General features: G+C 48.8%; 3 protein-coding genes across 4 annotated transcripts; 2 read left to right on the top strand and 1 right to left on the bottom strand.

The window, feature by feature from the left end:
- Positions 1-1,755: 1,755 nt before the first annotated feature.
- LOC123406970 (pentatricopeptide repeat-containing protein At1g03540) lies at positions 1,756-4,410 on the top strand. Its single transcript, XM_045099989.1, has one exon. It carries the CDS (start codon positions 1,949-1,951, stop codon positions 3,794-3,796), a length of 1,848 nt encoding a protein of 615 aa, XP_044955924.1. The 5' UTR covers positions 1,756-1,948; the 3' UTR covers positions 3,797-4,410.
- A 1,690-nt stretch (positions 4,411-6,100) lies between these two features.
- On the top strand, positions 6,101-8,699 carry LOC123406972 (protein IQ-DOMAIN 33). 2 transcript variants are annotated; one of them, XM_045099991.1, is made up of 6 exons: positions 6,101-6,786; positions 6,863-7,180; positions 7,293-7,520; positions 7,675-7,788; positions 7,874-8,272; positions 8,367-8,699. In XM_045099991.1, the coding sequence occupies exons 1-6, from the start codon at positions 6,700-6,702 to the stop codon at positions 8,475-8,477; spliced, it is 1,257 nt and encodes a 418-aa protein (XP_044955926.1). In that variant the 5' UTR covers positions 6,101-6,699; the 3' UTR covers positions 8,478-8,699. The 2 variants fall into 2 exon arrangements, with proteins under 2 accessions (XP_044955926.1, XP_044955927.1); XM_045099992.1 differs by having other exon boundaries at positions 6,103-6,657.
- Positions 8,700-8,742: 43 nt separating this feature from the next.
- Positions 8,743-13,366, bottom strand: LOC123406971 (65-kDa microtubule-associated protein 1-like). The gene is made up of 10 exons (XM_045099990.1): positions 13,193-13,366; positions 11,995-12,079; positions 11,599-11,808; positions 11,130-11,387; positions 10,571-10,786; positions 10,311-10,466; positions 9,902-10,213; positions 9,625-9,712; positions 9,311-9,459; positions 8,743-9,219 (listed from the first exon to the last, which is right to left on the bottom strand). The coding sequence occupies exons 2-10, from the start codon at positions 12,064-12,066 to the stop codon at positions 8,938-8,940; spliced, it is 1,743 nt and encodes a 580-aa protein (XP_044955925.1). The 5' UTR covers positions 12,067-12,079; positions 13,193-13,366; the 3' UTR covers positions 8,743-8,937.
- Between the last annotated feature and the right edge of the window lie 4,314 nt (positions 13,367-17,680).

The following is a 17,680-nucleotide window of genomic DNA, read 5'->3' on the forward strand; positions in this document are numbered from 1 at the left end:
CAGTAGCTTGGAGGGGAGCAACATAGTTGCACAGTAATGTCCACAAAGTCCCACATTAGCGGGGGAACCAGGTGGTACCGCCGGTGATATGAAACGACGAAGAACACCTGGACACGACGCAGAAATGCGTCACGATCGTCGCCCTGCATTGCAACCTCGTCTGTGGTGCAAGGCAACCTCGCATTTCGAGGCAGCACTCGTGTGATGGCGACGGAGCTGCAATTGAGCGCTTGGCGCCAAGGGCGGAGTTGCAATGGAGCGCTCATCACAGGCGGGGGAACTGCAAGTCGCCGGCTACGGTGCTGCAAGTCACCGACTCCGGAGCTGCAATGGAGTGCTTGCCGATGGCTCGATGTTGCCTCGCCGACGGCGCTTGAGGGGGATCGCAATGCTGCAATGAAGCGCTGCTGCCAAGCCTGGAGTCGACGTCGTTGCCAAGACCGGCGACGATGATGTGTTCCAGCAGGTGTCTTCTCTGGAGCGGCAGTTCGCGAGCACCGCTACCACGCGTCCAGTGACTTTTCTGCAAGGTGAGGAATGGCGCCGGGGCCGATCTTGGTGCTGCGAGCGAGTGCATCATCGAGGCTGCGAATGTGAGCTATTTCACGGTTGCTTGCTGGAGCTCACTGCTCTATCTTAGGCATCCCTTGTCTCGGGAATTTGACATTCGTTGTGACGCGAGGAAGACGAGGCCACGCACAATGATGCTTTGCTCATAGAGATGCCACCTAAGTTGACCAATCCAAAGTTTGTGAGGGCTTTGATCGGATGGTTAACAGGGGCGGAGCTACCTCCCGGCGACCCCGAGCAGCTGCCCGGGCTGCTTCAACCATCTCCCACTAAGTAGTACATTAAAATCTTGATTAGTACCACTAATTACAAGGGTAAATGCTAGACAACTACACTTTACATTGTCTTTGCCCCGGCTCCATGAGTTGGCTGGCTCCACCACTGATGGTTAAAGACCTGACTGGTTTATTAAAAATTAAGTCGGATAATTTGTAGCAGCCCCCTTAGAGCAACTCCAATGGGGCGACCCATTTCGTCTGATATCGTCCGTTTAGGTTGGCGTGGACAAAAATGATGGCCCAACACGCTGACCCATTGCCAAAACGCGTCCGCTTCGTGTCCGCGCCGACTCATTTCCGGCCCAAATTTGGGACTGAAATGCGTTGGCGCGGACGCGCGCTCCCTCGCTGTCCGTCCCCAACCACCGCGGTCAACATAATTTATGAAGGCCGCCATCCTCAGACCCACGCGTCAGCGACCACGGCCGGTCTTTTTTAATCCGAGCGTGCGGTGGGTTCCGTCATCTACTTTCAGAACCCCGTCCATCCACATCCAGCCACCTCCTCGGCAACCAAAAATGATGACAGACGACTACAACGCCTAGGGCTGTCCTGGTAGTTTTAGTTTTTTTATGTTTAATTAATGTAATGCGGACGCGTGGACTCTCGCCGGTCTTTGTGGCCTGCTTTTAATGTTTAATTATGAATTTATGTATTTTTTTCGCACGTCGAAAAAAATGGATCCGGCCAGCATTGAACGCATGCACCGGCCCGTTTGCGGAAACGGACATTCGTTTTCGCCTGACCGACACAAATGGATAAAAGGCGAACAAAATCATCGCGTTTGATAGAAAACACCACCGCCTAAAGTAGCAGCTATAGGATTACTGACTATTGCCGTGGTCAATGCCTTGTAAAAAAATGGATCATGAAATATTTTCAAAACAAGTTCATTTTATGCTAATCTCAACTTTATATAAGGATAAAATATACAGTAGTTATTGTTGCCTCAATCGGCCGGTCCCATGAAAAATCCGGTATGAAATTTCAAGTCTTTCTTGTCCACTGCATTCCCCCGCAAGAAAGAAAAAGAGAGAGAACACGACGCCGGCACATCGCGCCACGCCCCGGCGACTGGAGCGCCCCATGCCCGCGTCCCGATGCCACCGCCGAGGATCACCTTGTCCGCCGCCCACCACGACGTACTCCGCCTCCTCGACTCCCAGGACCTCCCCGCCGCGGCGCGCCTCGCGGCCGCGCACGCCTCGTCCCCCCTCTCCCTCGCCGCCGTCCTGCTCCGCCACCCGCCGCCCCGTCTCGGGTACTGCCTCCACGCCCGCGCCGCGCGTGCGGGTCTCCTCGCCGACCGCTACGTCGCCAACGCCCTCCTCGCCTTCTACGTCCGCCTCCCGCGCCACCTGCCCCACGCGCTCAGGGCGTTCGACGACCTCCCTCACCGGGACGTCGTCGCGCACTCCTCCATCCTCGCCGCGTTCCTCCGCGCGGGGCTTCCTCGCCGCGCGCTCCAGTCCCTCAGGTCCATGGTCGCCGGCGCGGACGGTGTCACACCCAACGCCCATGCATTCTCCGCCGCCGTCAAGGCCTGCGCCGTGCTCCAAGACCGCAACGCGGGCGCCTGCGTCCACGGGAGCATCATCGCTCGTGGATTCAACTACGACGACATCGTCCTGAGTGCTCTGGTGGACATGTATGGCCATGCGGCTTCGCCAGGTGACGCGCGGAAGGCGTTCGAGGAAATGCGCGCCCCTGATGGGATATGCTACACGTCGCTGTTATCAGCATTTGTGCGGAACTATTGGTTTGAGGAGGCTGTGAGGTGGCTCCGGACTATGGTCATGACGAATGGGGTTGAGCCGGATGGCTGCACATTTGGCTCGATGATGACAGCGCTAGGGAACTTGAAGAGGGTGAGGCAGGGACGCGAGGCGCATGCTCAGGTACTGACCCGCGGTCTTTCTGGGAATGTGATTGTGGAGAGCAGCACGCTCGACATGTACGCCAAGTGCGGGGCGATGTTGGAGGCGCGCAAGGTGTTTGACAAGATGCAGGTCCGGAATGCTGTTTCATGGTGTGCGTTGCTTGGAGGTTATTGCGAGAATGCAGAGTACGAGAAGGTTCTCGTGCTGTTTCGACAGATGGATAGGGAATGCGATGACTCATATAGCTTGGGGACCATTCTAAGGGCATGTGCTGGTCTATCTTCTGTAAAACCAGGAAAGGAGATCCATTGCCGGTTTCTGAGGAGTGGAGGCTGGAGAGATGTGGTTGTTGAGTCTGCACTTGTAGACCTATATGCAAAATGTGGCGCTGTAGACTATGCTTATAGAGTTTTTGAAGCGAGCAGTGTCCGTAACACAGTTACTTGGAATGCCATGATTGGCGGATTTGCTCAGAATGGCCATGCTGAGCACGCTATCAATTTGTTCAATCGGATGGTTAGCGAAGGGGCGAAACCCGACTACATCAGTTTCATTGGTGTTCTTTTTGCATGTAGTCATACTGGAATGGTTGAGCAAGGACGGAGCTACTTCAAATCTATGAGCAAAGACTGTGGCATTGCCCCTGGAATTGAACACTACAATTGCATTGTTGATCTTCTGAGCAGAGTAGAACTTCTGGAAGAGGCTGAAGATCTGATAAACAAATCACCCTTCAGGGATGATTCGTCCTTGTGGGCAGCAATTCTTGGCGCTTCTTCCACACAGTCAAACCCAGATGTAGCAGAAAGGGTTGCCAAGAAAATGATGGAGTTAAAGCCTCAGTACCACTTGAGCTACGTTCTTCTTGAAAATGTGTACAGAACAGTTGGACGGTGGGAAGATGCTTCTGAGATAAGGAGGCTGATGAGATCAAGAAAGGTGGAAAAGGAGCCCGGAACGAGCTGGATTGATGTAAACAGAAGCAGACAACATATGTGGAATGTTAGTGGGGCACCTTCAGAACTAGTTGCCTCCGAGGATATCATCATAAGTGAAAGCAGACCTTAACATTTTCTTTGTTTCTGCTTTTGTTGGCGATTCTGCCCTCTGATTGCCCTATGAATCATTTGGAGTTTGGGATGAATTCTACCATGTATTTGTTCCCAAAAGGTTCTACTGTTATAGCTGCATTCCTGAAAATTGATACAAGCTGGTGCCTTGCAAAGTTCAACGCTTCAGTTGATTGAGATCATGAATAATCTGCGGAGCACATGTATTCGTATATGCTTCGCGGCCTATGGTTTATGTGGGTGCAATGCCAGACACTTGTTTGACATGGCAGGCTTGGATGGGATGGCCTTAAGCCCTTAACCACCATTAACACAAAAATGGGACTCTCAGACAGGCTGTCTACTTATTGGCTTCATTTGTAATCACAAGTACGTTTTCTCTGTACTTGGATCTGTAATTGTTTTTCATCTGTCTCTGCTCAGTAAGATGAAATGCTTCCTTCCATTACTAATGGATAGCATAGCTACTAGTAGGTTAACCTGCTATATTAATCCAACTGCAGATTCATTTTGGAATATTCGTAGGGTAGCTTTATGTTCTTTCTTTCAAAGGCATATGTGTGTCACTTGTCTTGAGCTTGAATTAATCTTTAACGTACATGCCATATGCAATAATCTGAAACCATCTCCTGCATATTATGCTTGATTTGAATGTGGTTGTACAGTTTGATGTATTTACATAATTCTTCATAGACGAGCCTGTTTTGTTGATAACGAGGAATAGTATTCATTGCTTCCTGATTATTTCGTCTAGCATTCATGAGACTGAAATCAACATGACATTATTTGTTGTTGTCACAAGTAGCAATGATTAGCATCTACTCCCTCCGTTCCTAAATATAAGTATTTTAAGAAATTTTACTAAGGGACTACATACAAAGCAAAATGAGTGAATCTACACTTTAAAATATGTCTATATACATCCGTATGTAGTCCCCTATTGAAACCTCTAGAAAGACTTATATTTAGGAACGGAGGGAGTATCAAGGATCGTATTGTCTGCCATCCCAACTCTCTTCCATGCAACGAAGAAACTTCCTAGGTTTAGAGCCTTAGGGTTTAGGGTTTAGCCATTTTAGTGAACTTATACAAATGACATGCATTTTGATGTGTATTTGAGAATAACAAAAGGTCGAGCTCCTTAGACAATTATATTAACCGGAGCATATGGCCCTATGCTAAATCGCAGGTGCTTGATCGAGCATGCTTATTTCATCACTTCCATGCTTCATCTAATGGTATTTATAAATCCAGAGGCAATGCTCTCAGGATGCGAGGAGAGAGCGCCCTTGCCCCGCGGCCGATCGCCATTGGTGCAGCATAGATGCAGAGTGATTGAATGCGTGGAGCCACTGGTAAGTACTCCTACTTAGTAGTATGATGATTGATGGCCCTGCCTGATCCGCATAATCCATCATTGGTACTACAGCATACATACGTCAGGTGTGCTCGAGACGAGGGACAATTCAGGGGCACACCAGCTGGTCTACCTATGTCGATGACGCTTCATCTAGGACATCCAGCTGTCAAACTCAAAACTCCTAGCTCATGTCATCAGATCTCCGACAGGCGCCACGTCCAGCCATACGTCGTTGCGCTCACTTGCCCATCTACGCCCTGGCTTTGTATTCTGCTTTCGTTTCTTCATTTCATCATCCTGTGCCCTTTTAACTGTCAGCGCATGAGGAGAGCTGTACCGTCAGCACAGCCTGACCTGAGGCCGCGCGGGGTTCGGCCTGTGCCTTTTAACTGGCTCGGGCTTGACATGGGGAAATGGAGACCGGCCGGTGCGGTGCCACGCCGCAGGATTCATGCGTCGGCCACAGTCGAGGCCTCAGTTCAGAGTTGAGACTTCGGTTGGGTTCAGGTCCGGGCTCTGAGGCCCTGCTGTTGCTGTCAACAGGCAGGCAGGCGGGTACCGACCCTAGTGTGCTTTTTATCGTGTGATGATGAGGAGGAATCTGCAGCGTGCTACAGCTCGAGAGCAGGACTGTAGGAGAGAGGCGGGTGGAATATGGGTGCACCCTGGAGCAAGCAAGGCCAAACAGAAGATTAGGTTGGATGAGGCGAGGGAGAGCAAAGCCATGTGGGAAAAGGGTGCACCTCTAGAACCTTTTATCTCCGGACATTCTTTCCCGCTAATCTCCTTTATTTCCTCACTCGTCAGAAGGCTAATATAAGTAAGCTCCTGCCGACAGATCCATCATCATGTATGTACCTGAACGGCCGAACCGTGCACGGCGACCCCCACCCAGGCAAGAAGTCGACAGCGGGAGGTTCGTTCCACTGTCTCTCTATCTCTAGCCTGTAGTACTCTCTGTACCGTAGTCTGTACCCCCTTCATGATGAATGAATGGACTGACAGCGACTGTCCGGATGCAAACTGATGATAACCATAGCGAAACGAACTTGGTCTTGACTAACCCCTCCTCCCCCCTGAAGCTAATAATCAGAACATGTCCAAAAGAGAGAGAGAGGGAGAGAGCAGTGTGGAACAAGACGCTCCGGTCCAGCTCTAAAGCCCCCTTGCCTCCTCTCCTCTGCCAGACCCAAAAGAAAGCCCAACACATGGGGCCTCGCCCCGTCTCTCCCTGTCATCATCAAGGCCACCGCGGCGTGTGCGGATCCGCCAATCAAACGCGCGCCCGCGCCTGCCTTTACACACACAAAGTTGCACCCAACCAAAGCAACCGCATCGCATCTCATCTCTGCCTGTTTTGGTTGGATTCACCACCTCTGCTCCGCTCCGTACTCTGCGAGTCTATGGCCGCTAGTCCCCCGGTGGTGGTGCCGTCGCTATAAGGGCACCCGGCTAGCCACACGCACGGCTCCGTCCCGTCGCCTTGGATCGGCTACTCGGTGAGTGAGCGTGTCAGGGCCTTGGCACGGTGCAGCAGAGCCATGGGCCTCGCCGGCGGCATTGTCCGGAGAGTCCTCTCCAAGAGCCCCTGCGGCTCCTCCTCGTCGGCGGGACGCGGAGGCCACAGCGTGGGTGCATTGCATTCTCAACAGCAGTTCGAGATTTCAGTCTGCCGCCGCAATGTGACATTCTTGTTCTTCGCAGGAAAGGAGCCCGGGCGACCACAAGAGGCGGTGGGGCTCTCTGAGGCTGTACCTGTGCGGCGAAGAAAACGGCGCGGGTGCCGAGGATGGGGAGGACGACGACGACGGGACGGTCTCGGCCAGGAGCTTCGAGACATGCGCGATGACGCAGGACGCCCATGCTCCGGCGGCAGCCGATCAGGGTCGCCGCGAGGTGAACGGCGGCGCGCGCGGCAACGCTGAAGAAGTTCGAGTTAAGTGGAGCCCCAGCGAGCCGACGAAGCCGTTCACCGAGGACGAGGCCGCGACGCTGATCCAGTCCGCATTCAGGAGGTTCATGGTGCGTTCCTGAAAACTGAATGAGAATCCTGATTCAGAGCCCAAACTGCGCCTAGGTGGCCGCAAGCCGATCGCTCATGCGGATCCATTCGCGTGTGTCTGCGTTGCTGCAGGCAAGAGGCCGCTTGCTGCAAGAGGAGCTGAGGAGAAGCTCGGGACAGGAGTGCTGCTACGGTGAAGAGCCCAAGAGCCCTGCCTCGCCGTCCATGGCAGCATCGGTGGAGGTCCAGATTGGGGAGTCCCTGAGCAACCTCCAGCTGACCGACGACGGCGCGTCGGTGTCGGCGCAGCACCGGGCGGGCCAGAACCAGAAGCCGCGGCCCCAGGTCTTCAGAGCCAAGGTACTGCAGAGCTTTTGCTGCCGCTGCTGCCACACTGTGGCACACAAGGACTTGACCGCGATCGCATCGCTTTTGGTCAAGGGAGGGAAATAGTGTTACGGCTTAATTAGGCAGCTAAATGAACAGTCAACTTATATTAAATGTGATGTTTCAGGAGGAGTGGGACGACAGCACGCTGAGCTCCAACGTGCTGAGGATGAGGATCCAGAGCAAGATGGAGGCCACCACGCGGCGCGAGCGCGCCCTCGCCTACGCCTTCTCGCAGCAGGTAAGCTGATGGAGCTTTGAGGCAACGATCGAGTAGTGTACATTTCATTTGGGTCTCTCTCTTCTGAACTCGTCTTGATGGGCAGCTGAGGAGCGGCGGCACGAAGAAGCGTTCGTCGCGGTCGGAGCAGGGGGAGTTCAACGTGGGGTGGAGCTGGCTGGAGCGGTGGATGGCGACGCGGCAGGCCGAGCCGGGGGCCGACGACAGCGCGAGCAAGAACGCGACGGACGCCGGGTCGGCGGTGGCCGGGCGGCGGGTGGTGGTGGTGAGGCGGCGGCAGGACGTGGCCGTCGAGGAGAAGGAGAGCTGCGGCTCCAACGACGTGTCCGCCATCAGCTTCGACGGCTCCAGCGCCGGCGGCCGGAGCGGCCTCAGCTGCTACAGGCCCGGTAAGAACAGGCTCAGGGGGGGCAGGAGCCTGCCGCGGCGCAAGGTGGCGGCCGCGTCGTCGGACCACCATCGGCTCCAACCAAGGTCCCACAAGGTAAGCAGTCCAATCCTTCGAGCCGCCGCCATGATTAGCCTCGCCTGCAATGTCGTCGTCCTGTGCTGATTCCGAAATGCTCTGATGTGACAAGGTGAGCAAGAAGGCGCGGCAGAGGGAGGAGAAGCAGCAGCTGCAGAAGGATCATCAAGTTGAGCCCGAGGCCGAGGCCTACGATCCCCGCCAGCCTCCCACGGATTACTGAAACCGAGACGATGGAATGATGTACATAGGCTTCTTCAGATCCTGATTGCTGTGTTGGCTTTGTGTCGCCATGATTTTTATCTTACTTTTCAGTTGCTTGGTGCTGAAGTGTTAGATGATTCGAGATGATTTTAAGCGCGGAGAGCTGCGAGACTGACAAGTTGGTCGTGTAAAGTTGTTCATTAAATAAAGCATACGCAGGTGATGGTGCGTCCAACGGAAATTTTTTATGATATTTTGGTTTTGCAAAAAGCGGAGGTGGCAGATGAAACTAGAAGTGTCAGTTATTCATAGCACCGTCTGCATTCGATCTACAAAACGAGACGAACATCCATCCAGTTACAAAGGCGATTCCCGCCATGACTATATCATTCACCTAAGCTAAGCTAAGCTTAAGCTCTATAATCTCGCGACTACTGCACAGCTATACTTCTCCGACACCGGCACCAAGGGGGCATGTGTCAGGTCGAAGACGCTTGCGAAGCCGCGTCGTCCTTGGCGATGGCCACATAGTTCACCGGCGCCGATGGCCTGACGCTCTCCCTGCGCCCATCCCTGCTCGCCGACCGCAGGCCGTTCTGCTGCTGCACTGACAGCCTCCGGTTCGGCGTGCCGTTCACCGCGCCGCCATTGACCCGAGGGCCAGGCAACTTCTTCGCAGACTGGGGCCGGGCCGGGCTCGGCTTTGACCCAAACAGCTTCTCCTGCTCGGCGGCTAGCTGGTCGTTTATCTTCTTCTGGTCCTGGAATGAACGGCAGATAGAACAGTTGAGAGATGATCCGGGACATAGCAGTTGGACATGACAGAAAGGAAGAGCACAAAAGAGTACTAACCCTCATTCTTCGCTTCTCTTCCTCTTTCTCCTGTCTCAGGATTCTGTATTCGTCCAGCATCGCAAGAAGTGCGACACCATCATAGGTGAAAGCTGCGTTGTGTTCTTGTTCCCAAGCCTGGGTCTTCGCCACCAGCATGTCAACAATGGCTGCAGTAAACCATCAAAGATATGGATGAGAAGTTAGGTCAGATTAGGACTAGCACTCACGCTCCCATCACATATCATGTCAGTATGTAATAATATGAGTCCTAAGCCAGCGGCCATAAGGTAATGTGATGCGATTCTCATGAAGAAACCATTTTCAGAACATACCTGGGATTTTATTAACCAAAACACGAGCTTTTTCCGCACGCTTGAGGTTCAGATGTGCGCCTCTAGTTGCACTGTATCTATTATCATCCTGCCAATAAGAGTACATCAGTTTAAGAGTCCACAGTCAAACAAGTGGTTTCAACTACATGGAGAATGGAATTGGAAGAACAATGCTGGTGCAAAGGAGCACCATATGCCTGAAACACACTTTTGATATCCTCCTGTCCGAGCAGTAAAATGGAGACAGAGAAAGGGTAACATGACAAATTTTGCGTACCTGGCTATAGTCTTCAAGCCAGCTCTCTTCTTCGCATGCTAGCATCCACCTGTCAACCTTCTCCAATATGTCTTTTCTGCTCAAGGCCTCCTCTTTTGCTTTAAGTATCTGGTTCTCCATATCTGCCAGTAGTTCTGATGGCTCGAACATACTAGAATCAATAACAGATAGTATTCTATCTCTTGCAGCACTAGTATCTATTGCAATATGAGCCTGGGCATATATATCTTCAAGTTCAGTCTGCCTTTTGAATGCAATGTCCTTCATCCTACTAGCTTTTAGCTGATCCAGCCTTTCAACTTCAAGTTCAGCCTTTAGAGTGCAAAAAATATGTCAGGTCATGGGTGAAAAACAAGGTACTACTTTATCAATGCGCCAAACTCACTGAGAAAAGAAAACAGATCTTAACCTGTTCAATAATATCAAGAGCCAAAGCTCCAGGAACTGTCACTCCATCCAATGTTGAGGACATATTGCATGTGACATGATCAAAATGTTGTCGTTCCTCCACAGTCGCATCCATTAAGTTCCAAAGGTCAGTTAGCTGGGAAGCTAGAGCTTGAACCTAAGAGAGCACATCACTTAATCAGAAATAAGATCACATATGAAATGAAATCAAAGACACCTAAAGAAAGGAAAGCAATAACAAGAGGCTAACTGCAAATTTACCTTTCCAAGCCTCTTAACTTTCTCTTCTTTAAGTTCGGTCACCATCTTAGACAGCCTGGATAATGTTTCATCACTAACACTCTTAGAATGAGCACCAACAGAGTCATTGAGGCTAGGATGAACTTCAGTAACAGTGGCCAAGAAATCCATCCCAAGGACAGAACAAAGATCGTGCACTGAGTTCACAAAGTCAAGAATCTTGTGCAACCTATCACTCTGCAATACAAAATAAATTGAGGGTGTCATTTCCAGTCAGGTGATTTTAGATAATCCAGAGCATCAACATTACGCTGACTGTCATCAGCTATATCAGTAGCCTAATGCTTTGGTCATTAATATGGTACAGGATTATGTGCTAATGCCACAGTTTAGATTTCAACATCAAGGGGGTAATGATTACTAAAGTTATGCAGACTTAGCATATGAAGTGAATTTGAGAAACTACTGCACAAACATAAAATGCCTTTAGGCTCCAGCAAGCTTTGACATTTGGAACATTGGCTTATTAACAGAACAGAACCAGTTCTTGCGCAAAGCAAACAATGGAATCAGTACCAACCTTTTCCTTTTGAAGTGCTTGTAGTTCAAAAAGAAATTCATTTAGTTTCTTCATTGAAAGATCATCCTCGTTGACATAGGGCATTTCCAAGTGGTCACCAGCTTGTAGAGTACCCACAATTTCACCACGTATTGTTTGAATTTGGAGTTGAACATCAGCAAACTCTTTCACCCTCTTCTCTTTTTTCCTGCAGAGCTGTTCCAAGAATGGTGATGTCGCTGCTAGTTGCTCCTTGATTGTACCAGTTGTCTTGTCAGGCTGTAAATCAGGAGAAAGGAGACATGTACTATATTAGCGGAAGAGATAAGTGGAAGAGATATTATACTCCAAGATAAACTCTAGCAGAAATGCAAAACTAAAACAATGTATGACAAACTATCAAGTATCAACTAAAGTATAGTTGGGTAGTATGTATATATAAAGGACCTAGGTTGAGATGGGAGTTGCGGGGCTATTCCCAGATACTTACAACTAAAACACCAGAAATAGACAGTTCTCCCAGCGAAGAAAGGAGTCTGGTAAGCTCGGATTTGGAGTTGGCAAGTTGTTGAAGAAGACGAGCTCTGGAACTAGAAGCCTGATCTACCTTCCTCCTGTAAACATCTAAGCATTCCTGCTCTAGCTGAAGTAACATCTTGTCGCGATCATCATCGCTCTCACCAACCTCATCCCATATCAGCTGAAATAACTCAAACCAGTTACTAATAAAATCTGATGTCTTCCTGCTTAAACATGATATGTTCACTCTCATTGATGCAAACGAGTTGAAATGGTGTGTGCATGTTGCCATTGTTTCAATTTACCTCTCACAAAGTGCAAGGAAGAAAATGATATATTTTAGAGGGAGGGAAGGTTGGCAAAGCACCTGTAGTTGCTGCAGCAAAGACCCACATGTGGTTTCACCTAACAAAGGATCGTTGTGACCGGCCACTCCCATTTTAGGTCAAAATCTGCAATGATGGCAATAGGTGATCATTCAAACAGAAGGTTTCAGGACAAATCTAGCTCTGAAGCTATCATGATTCAAGACATGTTCGCTACGTGACCCATATAAAAATCTAAAAGCTACACACATTACACAAAATTGAAGTTACATCTGTCTCACACCCAAACAAAAGAAAAACAATGAAAAAAAAATAGAGACTGAATTTTCATGGTATGCTGCAATTTTAGACCACTAGCAAACAATCTATTCTACAAACTTAATACAACAAAACCTACTGCTGTGATACTCTGAAAGCAACTGAATCACTTTGATAGCAATTGCAAGCATAAGCTAACCAAATCCACAAATATACAATAGCAAGACTACACAATACAGGCAATGGCACCCAATTCTGCCAGAAGCATTCTATCATAGACCTTCCCAGACTTTCAAGAAATGGTGATAAGCAAATTGGGCCATTCTGATACATTCATCTGCTGACCCAGGCATGTCTAGCGTCACTTCAACCATACATTTACGAACATTCAGATAATGTCGAAGCATTCAGATTCTGAACAGTAAATTCCATCTGGCGATAATATCCTCCACTAGATTTAACAATTCTCCACAAAGAACAACACCAAGAAAACCACAACGACCTTCTTGGAATTTCTAGGCATACGAGCTATTCCAACAGCCGACTGCGCCAAAATCACCCGATTCTGTTAAAACTCCTAAAATTCCAACAAACAAAAAAAGTCCAAAATTTCCGGCGAGTTCTTGCACTCAGAGATCCAATCTGACCCTTCAGGGTTGCAAACAGGCAACCAAACGCGCGAGACCACAACAAAATCGCCGAAATGACCAACCCGGGCGTCGCGCAAGAAAAGAAAATATCAAGAAACCCGACAAAACCCTCCCCAAACCCCGCGGAATCCGGAGTAAAATCCCTAGAAAGAAACCACCCACGAGACCAAGAAACCCATTACCCACGCCTGAACCCTAGTTCAATCACCAAGAAACCGCAGGGACGCCCATTTCGGGCGGAGATCGCCGCGGAAGCGACAGGGAAACAGAGAAGCGGCGCGGGAGGGGGGCGAGCAGGGGGGAAACAATGGCGGCGCGGAGGCGTCCTCACCTTGGGGCTGCCCGGGCTAGGGTTCTTGCTTCCTCTCGGCCTCGTGCTCTCGCGAGGAGTCTTCTGGGTTCTGCAACCGCGGGGTGCGCGTGAGGTGACGGCCGCCAGGAGAGAGAGAGGGATAGAGAGAGAGGTGGGGGAGGGGCGGAGTCAAAGGGGAGAGTGAGGAGGCGGACGACAGGGAGAAGAGAAAACGGCTTGTGGGGTGAAAAGTGCGGGGGCTCGGAATAAAAAAGCGAAATTGTTTGGGAAAAGATTATCTTCCACCGGTCGATCCGCGCGATCCATCCGCCACCCGCTCGTCCGTTGAATTTCGAAACTGGATCGGTGTTTCAGAAACTGGGCAGGTGTTTCAGAAAACTGCCTAGTCCGTATCTTCGCCTACGCCTCGGCCCCGACGACCTGGCCGCCGCCGGCCTGCTGCGGCCCCGTCGCCCCTCCGCCGTCGGCCTGCTGCGGCCCCGACGACCTCGCCGCCGTCGGCCTGCTGCGGCCCCATTGCCCCTCCGTCGTCGGCCTGCTGTGGCCCCGACGACCTCGCCGCCGCCGGCCTGCCCGTCGCCCTCCGCCGCCCCGCGCCACCGCCCCGCCCCGTCGTCCTGCCCCACGGCCCTCCGCCGCCGGCCTGCCCGTCGCCCTCCGCCGTCGGGCAGCTCCGCAACTGGCCTGCAACATTTTTGCAATAGGGTCGTGGTTTCTGCAACTCAGCCATTGTTTCAGGAGTTACGTAAAAAAAATCTGCAACGCGATCATTGTTTCAGGATTTTTTTTTTGAAGCACGATCATTGTTTTCGCAACGCGGCTATTGTTTCTACAACTCGACCTGTGTTTCAGAAACTATTGGATACGGGGACGTAGATCGGACGGCTGCACCAATACATCCAACGGTCGTTGAGGTGGCGGATGTTTACTAAACATCCGCCGGTGGATGTGTAGCAGCCCCATTTTGGTTTGGAACCCTGCATATGCTTTTCCTTTTGTCCTGATATATAGGTTTGGTGGAATCATTTATTTTGGGACTGAGGGAGTAGATTATATATTCTCTTCCTAGAGAAATTTTAAATATTTTAGATCACTAAAGTAGTGGTGGCATACAAAATGGTGTGGTATTCATGCTCTACACATACATACCACACAAGTTAAGAATGTCATAGAAGAGTTAGTGATTCAGTCGGACTTTGTGGGTTGGCCTTCCATGTCGAGATTGGATCCCTTGCCGCCAATAAGTTTTGATCTCTCTCTTAGTATCCCTCGCCGGCCTCTCTCCCTCCAATCAACGACAACCATGTGGTCGACAATAAGCGGGGGAGAGGTTTGATTGGTAGCCATTGTAGGTTTATTTTTAGTACTCTTCTCTCGAGTGAATAACAGAGTGCACAGATTTAGATCGACTCTCCCCACCCACCCCCCCCCCCCTCAAGCTCGTGTTGAGCGGCGGAATGGTGGAGGTGCATAGAAGGATAATTGTTGAATCCTCCGTTGGGACTCTCTGGACGGATCCATGGCACATTGTTGCTTTGGCCTCCGCTTCTCCATTCTCCTCCTCTCTGTTCTTCTTCAGTAATAAAGTGACCCAACCCGACGTGCAAGAAGAAACCCTCCCATCAAGTTGGAGGATCACGATGGGCATTCCATGCACCACCGGCGGTGGATTGGGAGGAGCCATGGCGCCCACGTCGGTTGGTCAGATTCTTCAAACGACTCGTCGCATTCTTAGTCGAAAGGCCGCAAAAATAATTCCCCCCGGCCATCGATCACATTTTTATTTTTCTATCCATAATCTTCTTCGGAAAACTGCGGGACTTGTTTGTCATTTCAACTTTTTGTAAGGGCTTGTGTGTTGAGGTTGTATGTCGCCGCTTTGACTAAAAAAACATCATGGGCCTTCATGCCCCTTCTTATAGTTCGCAAAAAAAACAAGTTAAGAACTTTAACCTTTTCTTCTTCTTCTTCTTCTTTATTTTCCAGGGTGTCCGAATTTTGCACTCATTATCCAACTTCAAGTCATGAGAAACTAACAAAAAAACGTCTTGCCTTGTCCAAAAATAAATTGGTTGCATGTTTGACATCTATCATCCTTGTTCATTGCTTGATAACTTTTCATGAATTTATCGTGGCTAACTTTTCATCGAATTTATTGTGGCCAACTCAGTATTTATAGGAGGTGCTATTGTAGTTCGTCGCGCAAACATTGATCGACTTAATATTTATCATATGTAATTTTGGACTTCTGCCAAGGAAATGTTTGAATACCTTGGACATTCAAATAATTTCATTAGAATCATGAAAACCATAAAATATTGTAATAGTATGTTATAAGACATATTGCATGAAGTCCAACGAAATCATTGTACCGTCAATGTTCACGCAGAAATCTACTAAAATATGGTACTATCAAGTAGCATGATCAATGATCAATTAGTGTTTTATTTGCTAAATTAAGAGGACATGTTGTGATATTTAATGTGCTATTACGACTGGATTTGAATAGATCCTGAGTAAATGAAGGATTCATTAGGTTCGAGTTGGATTGCAATTGTTTGGATTCCTATGACTCGATTCTTATATTTATATTGGCTTGTAACTCCACACGCGCAAGTTTCAATTTGATAACTGAAACATCTATAAGGACAGTTTTATTGATATTTACAAGTACATTTATGTTAAATTTTACATGTTTTCTTACCTACAATTCAAAATTACTAACGCGGAAAAACACTATGAAACCATATAATTTTGCATGCCATTTCAAGCCTTCAATACGAATAATCATATAATTTATATTAAACTGTGAAAGATTGATTCAGATTTTTCAATTAAATCCATATTTTGACAGTAAATACACGTAGTCCTTTTTACTAAATATATATGACACAATTTTTTATGAGAAACATGAAAATACAAATTCTCATTTATCAAAATGAAGTTATATTTGACTTAGAACATAACGAAACACAACTACAACGTTATAAGTACATTAGCCACTAGATTTATGTTCGCACAACCACTTAGTATGAATCCAATTAAATATTTTGAATGGCTTTAAGCAGTAAAATAATCCAAACAACTAGCAATTTATAATATATTGAAATAGACATGGAAAAGAAAATGAGTCAATCACTGTTGTGATCTTAAGGAGGGGTAAAAGTGGAATGGTGCGAGCAATAGTGCAATAGAAGAGGGATGGTGGTTAGAGGGATGATGAGGGCGGTAGAGACGTTGGTCATGTGTGATATCGATCGGTGTTGGAGGGTAGGTCGACAGGCACGAGAGGGAAGACGATAGCGACAATGGCCAGCATGTCAAAAAATTACCCGTGAATAGCTAACACCCTCTTGAAAGCACAACTTCTCTCTAAGGTGGTTTTGGTAATTAATAACAACATATGTGTCATTGAACTAATGACCCTATCTAGTATATTTCAGAAAAGTTCAAAGATGCATTGGCTAAGGATTGTGAGGAGAACCCCTAGATGCAAGGAACATCTATTGGCAATAAGCTTGAAGACTCTGTATTTTATATTTTGCGAGAAATCACGTTTGAGTCCATAGGATAGCCAATACTATTAAAAGGGGATGAGGTGACTATGATGATCTGGTTGCTCAAGTGCTTAGAGATAGCCACAAAAAAATACTCAACTTTCTGGTTAGCCATTTAAAAAATCAGAATTTCTAAGTTTTGGAAACCGGTCACACCGAGATTTGGAAGCTGCCTAGGACACCCATATCGGTACCACGGATATTTATATATCGATCTCACCAAAAAGACAAAAGTTGCCACATTTTGCACTAGTCGGGGCCACCGAGTTTCACTTCGGTTTCACCGAGTTGGGCAATAATGGTATAACGATTGAATTTTTGGAGATGCCTATATATACCCATCCACCACCTCTCATTCATAGAGGAAGCACTCTAAACACACATACACTTGCCATATTCATTTTTCTGAGAGAGAGCCACCTACTCATGTGTTGAGATCAAGATATTCCAATCCTACCATTTGAATCTTGATTTCTAGCCTCCTCAAATTGCTTTCCACCCAATCAATATCTTCTACACAAGCCAAATATGTGAGAGAGTGATTGAGTGTTGAGGAGACTACCATTTGAAGCACAAGAGCAAGGAGTTCATCGGACTACCGCATCTATTACCTTTTGGAGAGTGGTGTCTCCTAGATTGGTTAGGTGTCACTTGGGAGGCTCATACTTCGTGTTGTGGAGTTGAACCAAGAAGTTTGTAAGGGCAAGGATATCGCCTACTTCGTGAAGATCTACCCTGAGTGAGGCCAGTCCTTCGTGGACATAAGCCGTGATGGAATAGACAAGGTTTCTTCTGTGTGGACCCTTCGTGGGGTGAGCCCTCCGTGGGCTCGCGCGGTCGTTACCCTGCGGTTGGTGATTTTTGGCGTGTTCCGATAGGTGGCGATATCGCACGTCCATGTTGATGGAGACTTCAACCTACGGAGGGTAACGGACGCGCGAGTCAACAC

The sequence above is a fragment of the Hordeum vulgare genome, chromosome 7H, assembly GCF_904849725.1.
Source record: "Hordeum vulgare subsp. vulgare chromosome 7H, MorexV3_pseudomolecules_assembly, whole genome shotgun sequence".
Taxonomy (NCBI): domain Eukaryota; kingdom Viridiplantae; phylum Streptophyta; class Magnoliopsida; order Poales; family Poaceae; genus Hordeum; species Hordeum vulgare.

Excerpts from the sequence above, each read along its gene's own strand:
- LOC123406972 (XM_045099991.1), top strand. The coding sequence starts at position 6,700 with ATGGGCCTCGCCGGCGGCATTGTCCGGAGAGTCCTCTCCAAGAGCCCC. Across the intron at positions 7,521-7,674 it reads CCCAGGTCTTCAGAGCCAAG|GAGGAGTGGGACGACAGCAC; the intron begins GTACTGCAGAGC and ends GTGATGTTTCAG. Across the intron at positions 7,789-7,873 it reads CCTACGCCTTCTCGCAGCAG|CTGAGGAGCGGCGGCACGAA; the intron begins GTAAGCTGATGG and ends CTTGATGGGCAG.
- LOC123406970 (XM_045099989.1), top strand. The coding sequence starts at position 1,949 with ATGCCACCGCCGAGGATCACCTTGTCCGCCGCCCACCACGACGTACTC.
- LOC123406971 (XM_045099990.1), bottom strand. The coding sequence starts at position 12,066 with ATGGGAGTGGCCGGTCACAACGATCCTTTGTTAGGTGAAACCACATGT. Across the intron at positions 10,787-11,129 it reads AAGCACTTCAAAAGGAAAAG|AGTGATAGGTTGCACAAGAT; the intron begins GTTGGTACTGAT and ends TTTGTATTGCAG. Across the intron at positions 10,214-10,310 it reads CTCTTGATATTATTGAACAG|GCTGAACTTGAAGTTGAAAG; the intron begins GTTAAGATCTGT and ends TGCACTCTAAAG.